Source organism: Copidosoma floridanum, unplaced genomic scaffold, assembly GCF_036245765.1.
Source record: "Copidosoma floridanum isolate Cflo_tuat_1 unplaced genomic scaffold, Cflo_Japanese_pri ptg000040l, whole genome shotgun sequence".
In the NCBI taxonomy this organism is placed as follows: Eukaryota; Metazoa; Arthropoda; class Insecta; order Hymenoptera; family Encyrtidae; genus Copidosoma; species Copidosoma floridanum.
Genome location: NW_028321917.1, coordinates 7,644,608 through 7,659,994, shown reverse-complemented (window position 1 = coordinate 7,659,994; position 15,387 = coordinate 7,644,608). Strand labels below are relative to the sequence as shown.

Below are 15,387 nucleotides of genomic sequence, written 5' to 3'. Positions count from 1 at the left end.
AGCTGAACGAATCCATAGGTTGTACAGCGTATACACAGCTACAGCTCACTCATCGGGGGTCCGGGGGAGTCGGGGCTGCGAATACATACATATATATATGTATAGGTACACATCAAAAAAATAAGAGAGGGGCTGGTGTGTATTTTATTACAGATATGGGCTCTCTCTCTCTCTCTCTTTTACATGCAAGTGATGCATTTGCGCATTTAATAGCCATCAGGGCTTGCGTCAGGTTGCGTTCATCGTTTGCCCTCGCGAGAGTGTGTACACGCGATCGCTTTGTTGCAGTAAGATAGGTATACACATATACGTTATTTTACAGGCATCGCGTGAATCGCGTGCGACTCTGGAAAATTCAAAGAAAAGGGATGATGATTTGAGACACGTTCGTTTATTCGATCGCCCACGAGCGATAGCTCAACACGCTACATCTGCGATACATATGGTTGTTACATTATATTTATCTGCATGTACAACATAATATATACGCGTTGTACATTACACATACTTATACTTGTGTGCTAATATACGTGCATAAAGGTATATATAATATACATCAACATAGATATGACGTGCTAGCTATAGGAAATGAACGTGGCGACGACGGAGCTTGCAAGCTCAATTTACCGCACGCGCGCACGCGTCCTGAGCTTTCCTCCCGTGCTGTGTATAGTGTGATGTCATGTGTGCGGCTGATGATGAGCTTTATGTGTGTCCCAGATGATGTGAGACGAGCGAAGAATATATAAGATGATCATGATGATGACCGCCGTGTGTTTTGATTACCGTCATTATCCAAACAACACCTGTTTTTTCACAATCGCCGAGGTGAGTGACTATTCATCATGATTGCACACACACACATTATGTCTAAAAATTTATACTTGTACATCCATTATTTCCATTGCAATTGTTTACGGTACAACCACAAAATATACACTGCATGTGTATATATACATACCAATACATATATATAGGTATCGAGCGACTATTTTTAATTGTCGGCGTTCGATTTTCTTTCTTTTTTTTTTTTTTTTTTTTTTTTTGTCTTTCCCACGTAGTTCTTACCTACATACACGTGAAACCTTGCTGTCTTACGCTCGTCCATAATAGAAGTATATACGATTAAGACCCCCTTTTTAATTGCGTTAATGCTTTTTCTTGTTTTTTTTTCCATTGCAGGTCTTTGAGAAAGTTTTGACTTCGTCCCTCGGTAATGTGTCAAGAAGCCACGATGAAGCCCATCAGTTATCATCGGGTTGTTTGTTTTTTTAAGAAAAACACGCATTAACAATATATAAACGGCACAAACGCATATTTTTTTCTTGCACATGTATACACTCGCGCATACTTGAGCACCTGTTTTTTTTGTTTTTTTTGTTTTTTTTTTCTTATTCGCAGAAGCATATACATGATATACACGTTTTTTTTCGGTACACGTTATTTACACAAGAAGACTACATTGTATAGAAGAGAACTTTACGACTGCGAGCAACAGTAGAATAATATGCATTTCTGGATCGACAAGCCCACGGGGAGATGTCCCCGGATTCACGGCAGGCGTTATCGCATGAATGTCCCAAAATCACATTTCGGTAAGCACATATAAGTACCAGACTCCCTGCACGTGTACACAAATTGTACACTTTCTCGGAGAGGAACAATAAGTATATAAGTACTTACGTATCTTTTTTTTTTTTTGTTCGTGTACAGCGAGTCATCATCACCATCGCTATGCCATCGACGACGTGGCTGGATTGCACATGTTCCCCCCGTTGCCTCGGTTTCAGAGCAACGACGTTAGCTCGGCCGGGCCAAGCAACAATAACAACAACACTAGGTCGCTGAGACCAACGGCGCAGGAAAGTGTTGATAGAACTGATGCGGCGCAACCCGGTTGCCACCAACTGGGACAGGACAACATCAGCAAGTACGACATGCATCAGTTATTTGTTCGTTTATCAATGCACGTGTATATTTATACATATACGCGAGAGAGCGACAAAAGTGCGATTCTTTACATTAAAAAATAATATAATGTATAATCCGTGTCGTATCGTTTTGCAGTGTTCATTCTAATAATACCGGTAACAATCAACGGGTACTGCCTCAGTCGACAAATGATACAAATAGAGGCCTTCTCAACGTTTTGGAGTGCAATGAGGCTGACATGAGAGTCTACAACGTTGGGATCACTCTCGTCACCGTCATTGCTTTTCTCGCTGTCACTAGATTTTATTTTGACTACCAGGTAATTTACAACTGCTGCATACTTACATGCTTCTTTTTATTTAAACGAATTAATTAAAAGTGTATATGCACACGAGTTTTGAATCACAAAATTTGGTTGCTTGAGGGAAACGATGAGAAAGAAAAAAGTATATATTAAAATATTTTCCAGCAAAGCGAAGGAATCCAGGTGTTCGTGATATTCGGTCTGCTGGCGTTCTTACTGTTGTACAGATGCATCATAAGGATTCTCTGTCCAACCGTGCCGTCGAGCCATCACCATCACCATCAGGAGACAACGCCGGTCTCCGACCCAATAGCCACCGTGACCGTACTCAACACGATTTCCAATGAAAGTATTAGCGACGTCCCCATGCCGATCCGCCAGAATCCACCTCCCCCGTATCACATAGCCATCCTCATACCACCACCCGCGTCGGCCGACGAGGCACCACCCCCGGCTTACGACAAAATCATTCACTAAATGATTCCGTGCATCGTCAAAGAGATACTTACGGTGCCACACCATGTAGCTCTCCTCTCTATTATAATCTAGTCGTTGATTCGTTCGTTCGTTCGTTCGTACGTAAATAATAAAATATATTCGGTCGTTTTCTCGAGCTGTAAGTAACTTGCTTTTTTTTTCTCTTTTCACTTTGCCTCTATTGGTATGTATAAAAAGAAAGAAAAAAAAGAAAAAGAAAAAAAAAAAAACAATCCTTTGTATGCCCCTTTGTATATCTCTCTATACTTTTTACCTCTCTTATCGATCTCCTCTCTTTGACACTTCGGTAAGGGTAAACATTTTGTATGTATATACTTACGTTCTGTTGTACTATTAGGAGCTCATAACGCGTTTTCAAATGTTATATACTACAACCACGTACTATCATAGCTGAGAGACAAAAAAATAATAACGGATTGAAACAATATAGTGTATACATATATATATGTATAATATACACAAACACGTAGATTTTTCGAATGTGATATTTCATTGGCCAAAGGAGACAACTTAAGAAAGAAACATTACTTGTATACTGTATACTAATAACTTGAAACGTAATTTTTATATTTTCTTATGTCTTATATATGTCTTGTATTGTGTACATGTCAAAACACAAAGTACGATTTGACGAATAGTTTCATCTTAATAGTACTAGATGATATGTGCATCTTAATCTCGGAAGAAAAATTATATAATAGTGTTTAATTCAGCTTATGGCATAAAAATTCTCGAGTACAAGAATGTAAGAAAAAAAATAAAATAAACAAGTAATGATATTTTAAACGCGCGCAACTACAACATTATCAATACATTAAGCGACAGGTATGTGCTTATACAAAATTATTTATTAACAAAATTTAGGTCAAACATATTATATTACACATCTGAAGTATAATATACTTATATATATTCATTGGAAAGTTCATTAAGACAATTAGTTATAACATGAATAACGTTAAAATGTTGAAAGCCTAATAGGTTTGTCGAAAAAATAAACATTTAGTTATTAAAAAAAAATTTTAAAACATATTATTCACTATTGTGTAGCGAGGTTACATATGAATTTATATATAATTTGCAGTACTGCCAAATATATATTGAATATTTTGATAAATTGTGTATTCTCATGTACTTGAGTAGCAAACGTAAAAGTATTATTTTTAATTCAATTTTGGATACATATATTTTTAAACTTTAAAATCACAGAATAGTAAGAAAAAGTATTAAAATTCTTGTACATAATTTCGTTCTCGTTAAGTCAGAATACTTATTAAAAGTGTATGTACAAAGTAAAATTAAAGTAATAAAAATGCTTCTACTATTTCTCTGATATAACTTTTCCAGTAGTTCAGTTAGAATACACGCATATTATATTAAACTGTCAGTGAATTTTGTACAAAAATGTTTATTTCTGCCAAAGTACTCACATTGGTAGTTATTACAAGCTGTGACAATGGTTTCAAAATAAAGTTTTTTTTCCAAATACTAAATATATATCTTTATAAAATCATATACGCATCATCAACATTCAGTCTTTAAGAGAAAAAAAAAATGCAGTTCACTTGAAGATTTTTAATTATATCTTTCTTTTAAACATTGAGTGCATCAGCATAGGAACGAGTGATATCCTATAATACGTTTTGATAAAATTTCCTTTTAAAAAAATCTTATTTACGAAAGGTTTTACGTATACAACAAATTCATTATACATTTTTTTTCATCTGTAAACATAATAATATGCATTATCTGCTATTTTTTATTTTTTCACGGATGTGTTTTCAGTACTATATACTTACACGATCAGAGTCTTTTTTTAAGCAATAGCTGATTAAAATTGAGATTCAAACATCTGATTATCGGATTACGAATCAATTGCTCTTTTTTTAGATATAAAAACATTCAAATAAAAGTCAGTTAAAAATAAGTCAATACCAGTAAGAATATTATAAGTATCAATTACAGTGCACATAATATTGAATCGACAGATGTACGTCATCGATGACTCGGTATCGGAAGTTTCAGATCTTATTTTCGCAAAGTTTTTGCAGAGCAGAAAGAAGAAAGGAAGTCATCGGAATCAGATGACACTCTAAAGTTACATATAGCAAAAAGATGTACGTCTCGACTTCTTACACCTACAGGTAGGTCAAAAAACACCAAAATCATACTCAGACATCGAAATACCACTGGCCCAATATTCCGAGCGTACTCTATGACTTAGACACAGCGTGCAGTTGAAGCCTGGGTGACATAAAATTGGCAGATACCCCCAAAGTGCGAGGTTTTACGGAGCAAATTGTTAATAAAAAATGGGGGGTTGCCAAGAAAAGAGAAGTTATTTTCAGAAATAAGTGAAAAACAAAAATAAACTTTTTCCAAGGCAAAGGCTCCAAAAGTCGAAGCAAACAGAACCCTTAAAAAATCTCAGTCTTAGGTACGATTTGTCTGGATAAAAGATTTAGAGACTACATCATCAATAACTTGATCGAGCTGCAGGAAAAAATATCAATCTTGGCAGCATGAAATTCCTTCTCTGCACCATCTGTGAAGAAGTATCTTGTGATGCCCAAAGGAAAGCCCGAATTTCGTATGATTTTCAAATGTCTTTAGTAATTGGTAAAAAAAAATTATACAGTTTCTAAAAAATTAATCCGCTGATGAAAAAGGAGTTTTAGATGTCACAACTACAGAGAGACATATATTATGTTTTGTGCTCCCGCGCAAACTGGATATCTGAACTGGGAAAAACAGTCGATGGGCCGACTATCCCAATTCTGTCGGAACGAGTGGCAACAGAGATAAGTAAGTGCGCCAAGTCTTGAAAAACATTTAGTGTATAATATCTACGCCTCAAACAAGCTTTCGCACTCGCCTTCACGAATAAGCAACCAATAGCGAGACAAATATAGTTTTTAAATTTTGCGTTCTTTGTTGGCATCTAGACATTCTAAACTGAGTTCCGAAAAGTTAAGCTCAAATGAGTCATAATGTATGTTACGTAATGATTAAGTTACCAATAAGGGACGAGCTTGACTTTTGGAACATATACATATGCTGCTGAACTAGACATCATCGTCGAGACAGTACCATACCAATAGACAAGGAAATAGATTTTTTGCTTCAACTTTTGTTACACTTCTCTTTAAATTTGTGATTTAATATGTGATAATTGGTTCACAGCCATGTCTGTGATCAACTGTACTTCTGAAAGAACCGATTACCGTTTGTCGTGTAAAATTGGGTGAGCGAGCAAGGCTTTTTGCTGCAATATTCGTGTAAAAACGCTACTAAATTAAACTCTTTGTATTTCAAACAGTTTTACGTCTGTATCGTACCAGATGGGGGGTTCTATGTTTCGTAAATAAATAACACCCCACATGTAAGTTCTGAACCAAGCAGTCGTACCAGCGTTTGCTTGGTATCTGCGAATGAGAATCGGATGCGGCACGGGCAATAGACCCACAAGCGTGCCATGTTGTAAAAACTTTAGTATTTCACTTTCATCGGTCAATCCCCTGAAAATTCAATTAAATATTTTTTTATTCAAAAATATTCAATGTACCGTTTTTTTCTTGTTTTTTAACTCACTTGTCAATGCAGATTTTTTCTACTTGAGGCACCAGAACTTGCAATAGTCGCATTATAGTTTGTAAAGGTAGTTTACTTTTCCATTGGTAAACCCACTCTGCTGTGGGTACCCACTGGTTAACGCTATTTATTGAATTTTCTTGTTCAGAAACGCGAATTCCCCCTTTCTGTTGAAAGGGAGTAAAAGGTATGTAACGTCATTGCTCCACAAGAGTGAATGAAGTATAATTACTTTTTATTTATTTACTTACTTGTATGATTGATTCTTTGTTTTCGCTCTGCTCTTTAGAATCTTCAATTTTGTTGACTTCTACATCGGGAGGACTGAGAGGATGGGCAGATTCTTTTTCGGTCATGTTTTCTATACCCGGAGTTTCCAGTAGTGATGTCTTGAGAGTACCAGGCTCTGCGGGTTGTGCAGGATGCGAGCCCTCCATCGCCGTTTCATTTACATTTTCTGTGGATCTACTAGAAGGTATGTGCTTCCTTTGCCTTTTGCTCAGCGATTTTGCTATTGTGTTGCAATCACTTGGTAAATTGGCCAAAGCATGGAAAACTTGTCTTTTTCGGATTATTGTGTAAACTAAATTGCTATTGCCATCAAATTGATACTGAAATCCAATAGGTACAATTTATTATGTAACAAATTAACAAAGAGTACAAGGTATTTTTTTTTTTTTTTTTTTTTTTTAACACTAACTTGAATGATATTGTTGAATATTTCAAGTAAGAAAAACACCAAATGATGATTCGTTGAAGCAGAAAATAAGAACCATGGGGTACTGAAAGCTTCTAACAAGTGGAGAAGCTTTGTACTGGCGACCATAGACAACGTTTTCAAATAAGGTGATACGTTGACTAGTATGGTGAGCAAACAGTCAAAGAGTGGTTGCAGCCTTTGATGGCCTGTAGTGATAATTTTGTGAAACACTGTAACCAAAAGGTCAGCGTGTGTTCCTATAAAAAAAAAAAGATTAAAAAATGTACGTTATGATCTTTTTGAGCGTATTAAATGAATCGGATGAAATTTACCTGTAAAAACTGGAATGTCCATTGGTACTGTTGCAGTATAAGGCTTATTTAATCTCACGCCAAAATTTCGTTCTCCGCTGAGCAAAAGGAGAATAAATACCCCGATATGCATTAAACCTACTCTTGCTGTTGTAAGAAAAACATCAATTGTAGTAAAAGACATTGTGATATGTGTATATGTTTTCAATGCAATGTTAAAATTTAAATGTCTTACATTGATCTGCTCTGGAGTCGTTTAAATGATACAATATAGGTACTAGGACCTCAAGTACATCTGAACTTTTTAATACATAGTATAAAAATTTTTTATTGTAATCGCACATTTTCCAAAAAAATACTAGCAATTCTTGATGAAAATGCACTTTCTTTGTCGAGTTTGGTAAGTATGTTTGCATCAAGGGATTGTTTAATAACCTTGTAATGCCCTTAAGTACAAACTGAAAATCTTTGAAAAGGTGCGATAAATATCAATTCTTATACATTTATTTAAAAATGAGTTTGCTCATACCTTCATCTCTGTGTATACGACTAAGGTAATTGATAAAAAGATTATCTCCTACAGTAGTTTCATCTATGACCGTACCACAGCTTGTGTCATGATCTAAAGTTACAATGAGAATCTGTAAAGACACATCAACCAATGGCTCCAGAGAATCAGTAAACAGTAAATGATTGTAAGGGACCCCATAACCGACTGGATCATAAGCGCACACTGTATTTAATAGCGAAGTAAACATTGGCAAAGCATGTCTATGAGAATATGATATTTATAAATACTGGTTATTTGTAAAAAATATAAATTAAAATTATACTTTAAAGGCATACCTGTTTTCTGAGCTGGTTAAATATTGGATCCATTTGTTAGGAGCTACTGAAAGATCAGTTGGAGGATTATACATTGTTTCGCTGAAGCATGTCAACAGTAATTTCAACAGTTCTGTCCTGTGGGCATCCAATATCGGATTTCTTGGCTGTGATTGTGCAAAACCTACACCAGCTTCCCAAATGTATTCACAACTGTCGATAGTCTGTAATTCTTCTGCCTTGTCCTACGAAAATATATTGTATCAAACAAAAGCAACAATAAATTTCTCATTCAATATATTATATGTGATATAGATGACGTTATCTACTTACTGGACCAGACTTTCTATTTCCGTGAACTGTAAAATCCGGACAAAATAACAAGTCCTACAAACAAATCGAGAGAAATAATAGAAAAAAAATTTGACAAAAAATAAATTACGTTAAGTAATATTTATACATACACAGATGGCATTCAATAAAGAATGTGCTAGAGGCACACTCTCCTCATCTTCTTTTCCCGGCAAGCTTGACCAAAAGAAGCCCTTCCAATCAGAATCTTCAAAAATATAAGGCAACAGTCTCGTTAACAATCTGCAACAGTTCAAAACTGTCTGTTGTTCGCTGTTGGTCCTGCAACTGCTGTCTACAGCTTTGACCAACTTTTCTACTGCTTTATAGCACAAGGTAGCTAAATTGGAAGGTGCCTCTTCTCTGAGAATGCGAATTTCCGATGCTGGCATTAGGGTAAAGACATCTTGAACATTACAGCCGTTTTCCGACCAAAATTGATCCCAAAACGTATCGTCCGCCGCGTCTATCACCTGTAATAATCATACATCCAATAAGTAAATGACATATTAAATCGGACAACGGCGCAATATTAATCCTAAGTTATAAGTCAAAAGTCAAGAGCAAACGATAAAACTGTAGTCTAAATGTAAGTCAAATCAGATTGCTGTTCCAGGATAAACTATAAGTGAAACGAAGATTCAGTTTGTATACTGACTTGCGTCTTGGACGTTAGCTGGACGACGGCCTTACGAAAGTTGAGCTTTGTGTCCGTGTTGCCCATCTTCACTCGCTGTACTTATGGAAGCTATACAACTTTTTACAAATTCACTCAGGCTACCTGGTCCTTGTGTAATTTATCAGTGATTTAACGCATTTCTGTTGATTAAAAAATAAACGGAGAAGTCAGTTGCAACCCACGAAGAACCAGCTGTTAATTTTTGGATGGAATGAACACATGAAACTGCGAGTAAATTAATTTATTACCCCTGTCCCCTGTCCACTGTCACACCGATGAAATATATACGTATATACATATAAATATAGTGATATCGAAGTACCGACAGTTGTCAAATTGTCACTGGTGTCAGTAGTGTGTCACACTGTGTGTCAGTAGTCAACTAGTCAGTAGTCAGTACCCATAATAAGGGCCTATTCACGATGACAAGAAGCAATGACAAAGAGAGTAGCAGACGATGAAATATAGTTCTATTTACAGATAGTTCATAAAAAATGTTTAAAGATAGTTTTAAATATTACAAGGCACGTCAACCCGCTCCTGATCTAAAAGACGTGATTGATGTACACAATACTGACAATAAAAACGTGAGTTGCTCGAAATTTTTATTTCCTATGTGACTAAAAAAAAACTTTATGAAAATGTGTACTTTTTGTAGGTTAGAAAAATCACAGTCTTTGCAGCTGATTGTCAAAATGATTTATCGTTGTATTTGGGATTAAAACCTGTTGAAGGATGGAGTGCGTTTGACTTCATAAATATACCAGGACTTTTATTCATTAAAAATCCTTTTACGCCAAGTGGACAAAGAAATTGGATTGTAAAATGTTTAAAAAATTACACGAAAAAACCGAATATTTTAAACATCGATGCACATGGATTTTTGAACGACGACAAGACTTGGTGGGACGAGAGTTTTGGGTAAAGGAATTGAAATTATTCTTGAACAATATACATTTTTTAACAATATTAATCAGATTATTGATGTCATGTTAAAGAGCAGCATCAAAAACAGACTTGTTAGCAAAATTACGATGGGCTACCCTTGGTTACCACCATAATTGGGACACAAAACATTATGCGGAAAATTTTAAAACAGAAATACCTCAAGATCTGAAAGATTTGACCAGTGTGTTTGCAACTGCCCTAGGCTTCAACAAATTCAATGCAGAAGCTGCAATAATAAATTATTACAGAATGAATTCAACTCTAGCTGGTCACACGGACCATTCTGAGATTTATCTCGAAGCGCCATTGTTTTCCGTAAGCTTCGGTCAAACAGCCGTTTTTCTCATAGGAGGCTTAAAATTAGAAGACCCAGCTCATGCCCTTTTATTGAGAAGTGGCGATGTCGTTGTCATGTCGGGAAATTCTAGACTAAGATATCATGGCGTTCCAAGAATTCTATACGGCGATTCTGCTCCGTGGGCGTTGAATGATCAATCCCTTGGAGAATGCAACGATTGGAAACGCGCAAAAAGTTACATTTCCGAAGCTAGAATCAACTTAAATATAAGGCAGGTTCTGAAACCTGGCCAATCGGCTTTGTGATTATAAGTGTAAATACATATTTTATTTGAATAAAAATGTAATATAAAAAAAATTTACTTTTTATGTTTTACTTGCAATAAATATTTTTTGTAAAATAAATTTTTAAATGCCTTCATTCCTATTACACGGAGACACGACAAATGCAAACGGTGGTTTAAACTATATTTAACGCCGTCTCATGAAAATTACCTTTTAAGTTTGTTTTGATATTACACGTGGTAAGTGTTGTCACGTCGTCTGTCTGTTGACCTGCGTTTTTATTTAAAAACAAGTTTACAATATCCATGCTTTGTATATAGAATAGTAATTTATACATGGATGATTGATACTTAAGACAAAATGACGGGAATTACAGACAAAGATGTCCCTAAAGAGCCAACTAAATTACTCACCTGGAAAGATTTGGTAATTTGTCTATAAACTATTATTCATTTTAATTTAATTAATTATCGTTAAACAAATTATTTCGAATCAAGGGTCTAGCAGACGTGCTGTGTCGCGCATGTGAAAATTTTGGGTGGAAAGCTCCTACAAAAATTCAAAGTGAAGCCATTCCACTGGCCCTCAAAGGTATTGCATGTCCATGTTTTCTTTTCATATACCTACTTGACTTCGTTTTAAAATTTGAGCTTATACATGAAAATAACGTAACATCCATACAATGTTTTAGGAAAGGATATCATAGGATTAGCTGAAACTGGTTCTGGAAAAACTGCAGCCTTTGCACTTCCAATTCTGCATGTTTTGCTGAAAAATCCACAAAAGTTTTTTGCACTCATTTTGACTCCTACACGAGAATTGGCTATGCAAATACACGATCAGTTTGAAAAACTTGGTAAGAATTTATTATTGGCCAAATTTTACAACTTAAGGAGAAAAATTATTAATGAGCTTTCATTTAAGGTGCCAATGTTGGATTGCAATGTGCACTCTTGATGGGAGGTGATGATATGATAAAGCAAACAGCACAATTGGCTAAAAAACCACACGTTATTATCGCAACTACAGGAAGAATGCTCGACCATTTGAACAATACCAAGGGATTTAGTTTAAAATCACTTAAATATTTGGTAATGTTTGATTCAGAGATTTGTTATTGGAGTTGAAAATTTATACTGATAAAATTAATTTTAATTGAAGGTAATGGATGAAGCGGATAAAATGCTGAGTTTCCAATTTGAAGAAGAAGTGAATGAAATTTTAGAAAGAATACCAAAAGAACGAAGAACGTTTTTATTTTCTGCCACTATGACTAACAAAGTAGAAAATTTACAGCGTGCATCTTTGAAAAATCCAGTTAAAGTATCAATATGCACAAAGTATCAAACAGTGGATACATTAAATCAATATTACATTTTTATTCCTGCCAGATTAAAGGTACTGTAATTAATTCTTGAGAATCTTTGATAAATTTTATGTTTAAAGTATATTTACAACTGTCCATAGGATGTGTATCTAACTTATATATTGCAACAATTATCTGGAAATAATATCATTGTATTTTGTAATACATGCGATGAAACAATGAGAGTCGCACTACTTATGAACAATTTAGGATTTATGACAGTAGCTTTATATGGAAAAATGTCACAAAATAAAAGAACTGCAGCACTCGCGAAATTCAAAGAAAAAGCCAGTTCTATTCTTGTTTCAACAGATGTTGCCAGCAGGTGCGTATAAAAAGTTATTTGGTTTTTTTCCATCGAATAATAAATTTGTCTGCTAAATTAAATATTGCTTTTGTAGAGGTATAGATATAGAACACGTTGACGTTGTTGTTAATTATGACATGCCGATTGACAGCAAAAATTACATACACAGAGTCGGTCGAACCGCGCGTGCAGGACGATCCGGCAATGCTATTTCTTTTTTGACTCAACACAATGCTGCGATGTGCGGAGCGATAGAAACTCTGATTGAAAAAAAACTTGTTAAATATGAAACCAAAGAAGAAGATGTATTACTTCTCCAACAAAGAGTCGTAGAAACTCAACACGCTATGCAAAATGTAAGTAGTACACTGCAGTATAGTACTTGTGAATTTTTTTTTCTACAAATTTATGTATGTGTATACATTGTATTAATTTTAATTGTAGGAATTAAAAGAAATAAAAGAGGAAGAGCAATCGAATAAGAGGAAAATAAATTCAGACAGTGAGCGGGATGATGTTGAAGTGTTAGGAGGTATCAAAAATCATGTAAAGCGAAGAAAAAAGGGAAAAAAGAAAAATAAATGATTTCATGTTGTTACTCGTGATTTATTTTTTATCTAAATAAATATCCATTTTCTCAATTACCATTTGTACATTGAAATGGATTTGTCGATAAGTTTAGAACCTGAACTTTTTGTGTGGAAACGAGCCTTGAGCGTTAAAGAGATCGACAGAGATGAAAATTGGTGTTTTCTCTCTTTTTCTGGGGGGGGGGGGGGGGGCAATATGTAGCGCCACAACCTGGCGCACAATCTTCGCGCCGAGCACGCAAGCAGAAGCTGGAGCAGAGACAAGAGTTTGACTATATAGCCGAGTCAAGCTCCTTGTCGCCCGCGCAAGCCAGCAGACAGCAAGCAGAGCCGCGCCTGATCAACGGGGTTCAGCTGCTGTCTCTCTCGCTCGCATATCACCTGCGGACAACTAGAGCTGAGGCGACGGAAGCTAGCCCGCCGTCTCCTTCATTAATTCAGCGTCCAGCCTTCCAGCTGCTCGAAGCCGCGCGCACGGTGCTCTAACCTAAGCACGTGCGGGAAAAGACTTTCTTTTATAATCTGAGTTTTCTTTATCAATCAAGTATTTTGTAATTGATTTATTTTCTTATTTGTTTTAATAATTAGTGAACAAGTTTAAGCGAGTGTGTATTTTTCACCCGACACTGATTCCTCTCCCGAAAGTATCCTATAAGTGGTGACCCGGACTTTGAACATTTTCCTGACGTGAGTTGTTTATAATAATACTTTTCGGTCGCGGAGAATCAGTGCACGCGGTTCACTACATTTAAATGTAAAAACTCATCGGCTTTCGTAAGGCACATAAACTTTTAACTCGCGAGTGCAAGTGCCACGTGGACGCTCTCAAGACGGAGACACGCAGCCAGGCACGCCTTCGAGGCCGTGGCCGTCCCCCCCCCGCTCGAGCTCGACGAACATCAAGACCCAGACCACCCTCCCGGTAATCGCGCCCGCAGCTGGTCTCCTAGACGCGGCAGAGGGAGAGGTCGCGCTGCTGGGTCCCGCCAAAGCAACAGCGAGAACAACAGGCCTCTACGCGGTTTCGATCTCGCCCCCGTGCCAGGCAGCCCAGACGACCCGCTGCTAGGTTTCGCCATCCTACCCTTTGCTGACAGCAACTACATCGACAGCGAAGAAGAGTCGATTTCGTCGAGAGGATCACCTCGTAACTCTCCCAAGGTAGGCGGTATCCAACATAACCTCACAGAAAATCCGACAGAGACAGAGCAGACCATGTCGGCACAAAAGACACTTCAGTCATTTTGGCGTGAAATGCCCGCGTTGTGGTTTATGCAGGCGGAAGCGCTTTTCCATACCAATAACATTACCGACGATGCGGCTAAATTTTACGCTGTTTTTGGCGCGTTGGACCGAGAGACAACATCAGAGCTCGAGGACATTGTTAGTGCACCCCCGGCATCAGACAAATACAAGACGCTAAAGGAGGCAATTTTAAAGCGCACTACAGAGTCCGAGGAGCAGAGGCTTCACATTCTTCTCACCGACCTGAGGCTGGACAACATGAAGCCTTCGCAACTGTGGAGGAAGATGAAGGGCCTTGCGGGTACTCGAATATCCGACGAGACACTCAAAGTTAAATGGCGTTCTCTTCTTCCAGTGCACACACAAAACCTTCTTAAGATCTTTAAGGCTGAAGACACGGAGGATCTTATACAAGCAGCAGACGAAATCACCAGCACTGCAGGGCCAACAGTGTATGCAATCAACAAGGACCCGATGATCGAGAGGCTCGCTGCCCTCGAAGCAGCCATGCTCCAGTTCATCGCAAGCCACAAGGTCCCTCAACAAAAACAGCAGCAGCAGGCACGAGGCCGCTCACGCAGCAGGTCACGGTCCAGGAAGCGCAGCCAATCAACAGGGGGAGATCAATCCTGGTGCTGGTATCATGACAAATTCGGGGACAAGGCACGCGCTTGCCAGCTACCCTGCTCGCACCCAAACGCGACGAAGGGCCCCCAGGAAAACCAGTAGAGCCACCTCTGGGCCAGGCGGCAGAGGTCGGTTTGCAACCCGAAATCCGCCTACACTTACACGATGCGCAATCTTCCACGAGGTTCCTGGTGGACACAGGCTCGGCTGTTTCCTTGCTGCCTCTCTCAGGAGCCACTAGAGGTTTGCAGCAACAAAAGCTGGTGCTCTACGCAGCCAATGCAACGCCGATTAACACCTATGGCCAACGTCAACAAATTCTCAGTATCGGTCTTCGACGAGAATTGGCTTGTGACCTCGTCATCGCCGACGTGCCCCACGCCATCCTGGGAGCAGATTTTTTGGCGAGGCACGGCCTGCTGGTCGACATGAAGAACGGCTGCATCATCGATCCACTGACAGGGCTGACTTCCAAGGGGACGCTCGCCCGTGCGGTTCTCCATTCAGTTTCCACGGTAGCGCCAACTACGT

At 37.8% G+C, this 15,387-nt stretch overlaps 4 protein-coding genes across 5 annotated transcripts; 3 read left to right on the top strand and 1 right to left on the bottom strand.

The window, feature by feature from the left end:
* The first annotated feature begins 1,378 nt into the window (after nt 1–1,378).
* On the top strand, nt 1,379–4,227 carry LOC106644840 (uncharacterized). Its single transcript, XM_014360520.2, has 4 exons — nt 1,379–1,595; nt 1,714–1,930; nt 2,068–2,251; nt 2,402–4,227. Exons 1-4 carry the CDS (start codon nt 1,508–1,510, stop codon nt 2,711–2,713), a joined length of 801 nt encoding a protein of 266 aa, XP_014216006.2. The 5' UTR covers nt 1,379–1,507; the 3' UTR covers nt 2,714–4,227.
* LOC106644839 (protein HID1) lies at nt 3,239–9,436 on the bottom strand. 2 transcript variants are annotated; one of them, XM_023391325.2, is made up of 11 exons: nt 9,171–9,436; nt 8,626–8,985; nt 8,495–8,548; nt 8,183–8,406; nt 7,866–8,107; nt 7,572–7,802; nt 7,358–7,483; nt 7,026–7,282; nt 6,573–6,936; nt 6,326–6,488; nt 3,239–6,252 (listed from the first exon to the last, which is right to left on the bottom strand). In XM_023391325.2, exons 1-11 carry the CDS (start codon nt 9,234–9,236, stop codon nt 6,030–6,032), a joined length of 2,310 nt encoding a protein of 769 aa, XP_023247093.2. In that variant the 5' UTR covers nt 9,237–9,436; the 3' UTR covers nt 3,239–6,029. The 2 variants fall into 2 exon arrangements, with proteins under 2 accessions (XP_023247093.2, XP_014216005.2); XM_014360519.2 differs by having other exon boundaries at nt 6,326–6,492; nt 6,577–6,936.
* Nucleotides 9,437–9,664: 228 nt separating this feature from the next.
* AlkB (alpha-ketoglutarate-dependent dioxygenase AlkB) lies at nt 9,665–10,742 on the top strand. Its single transcript, XM_014360513.2, has 3 exons — nt 9,665–9,778; nt 9,850–10,112; nt 10,190–10,742. Exons 1-3 carry the CDS (start codon nt 9,686–9,688, stop codon nt 10,740–10,742), a joined length of 909 nt encoding a protein of 302 aa, XP_014215999.2. The 5' UTR covers nt 9,665–9,685.
* A 224-nt stretch (nt 10,743–10,966) lies between these two features.
* On the top strand, nt 10,967–13,035 carry LOC106644799 (putative ATP-dependent RNA helicase DDX47). The gene is made up of 8 exons (XM_014360468.2): nt 10,967–11,147; nt 11,219–11,312; nt 11,413–11,577; nt 11,646–11,812; nt 11,883–12,119; nt 12,189–12,412; nt 12,489–12,750; nt 12,839–13,035. Exons 1-8 carry the CDS (start codon nt 11,082–11,084, stop codon nt 12,977–12,979), a joined length of 1,356 nt encoding a protein of 451 aa, XP_014215954.2. The 5' UTR covers nt 10,967–11,081; the 3' UTR covers nt 12,980–13,035.
* Nucleotides 13,036–15,387: the final 2,352 nt, after the last annotated feature.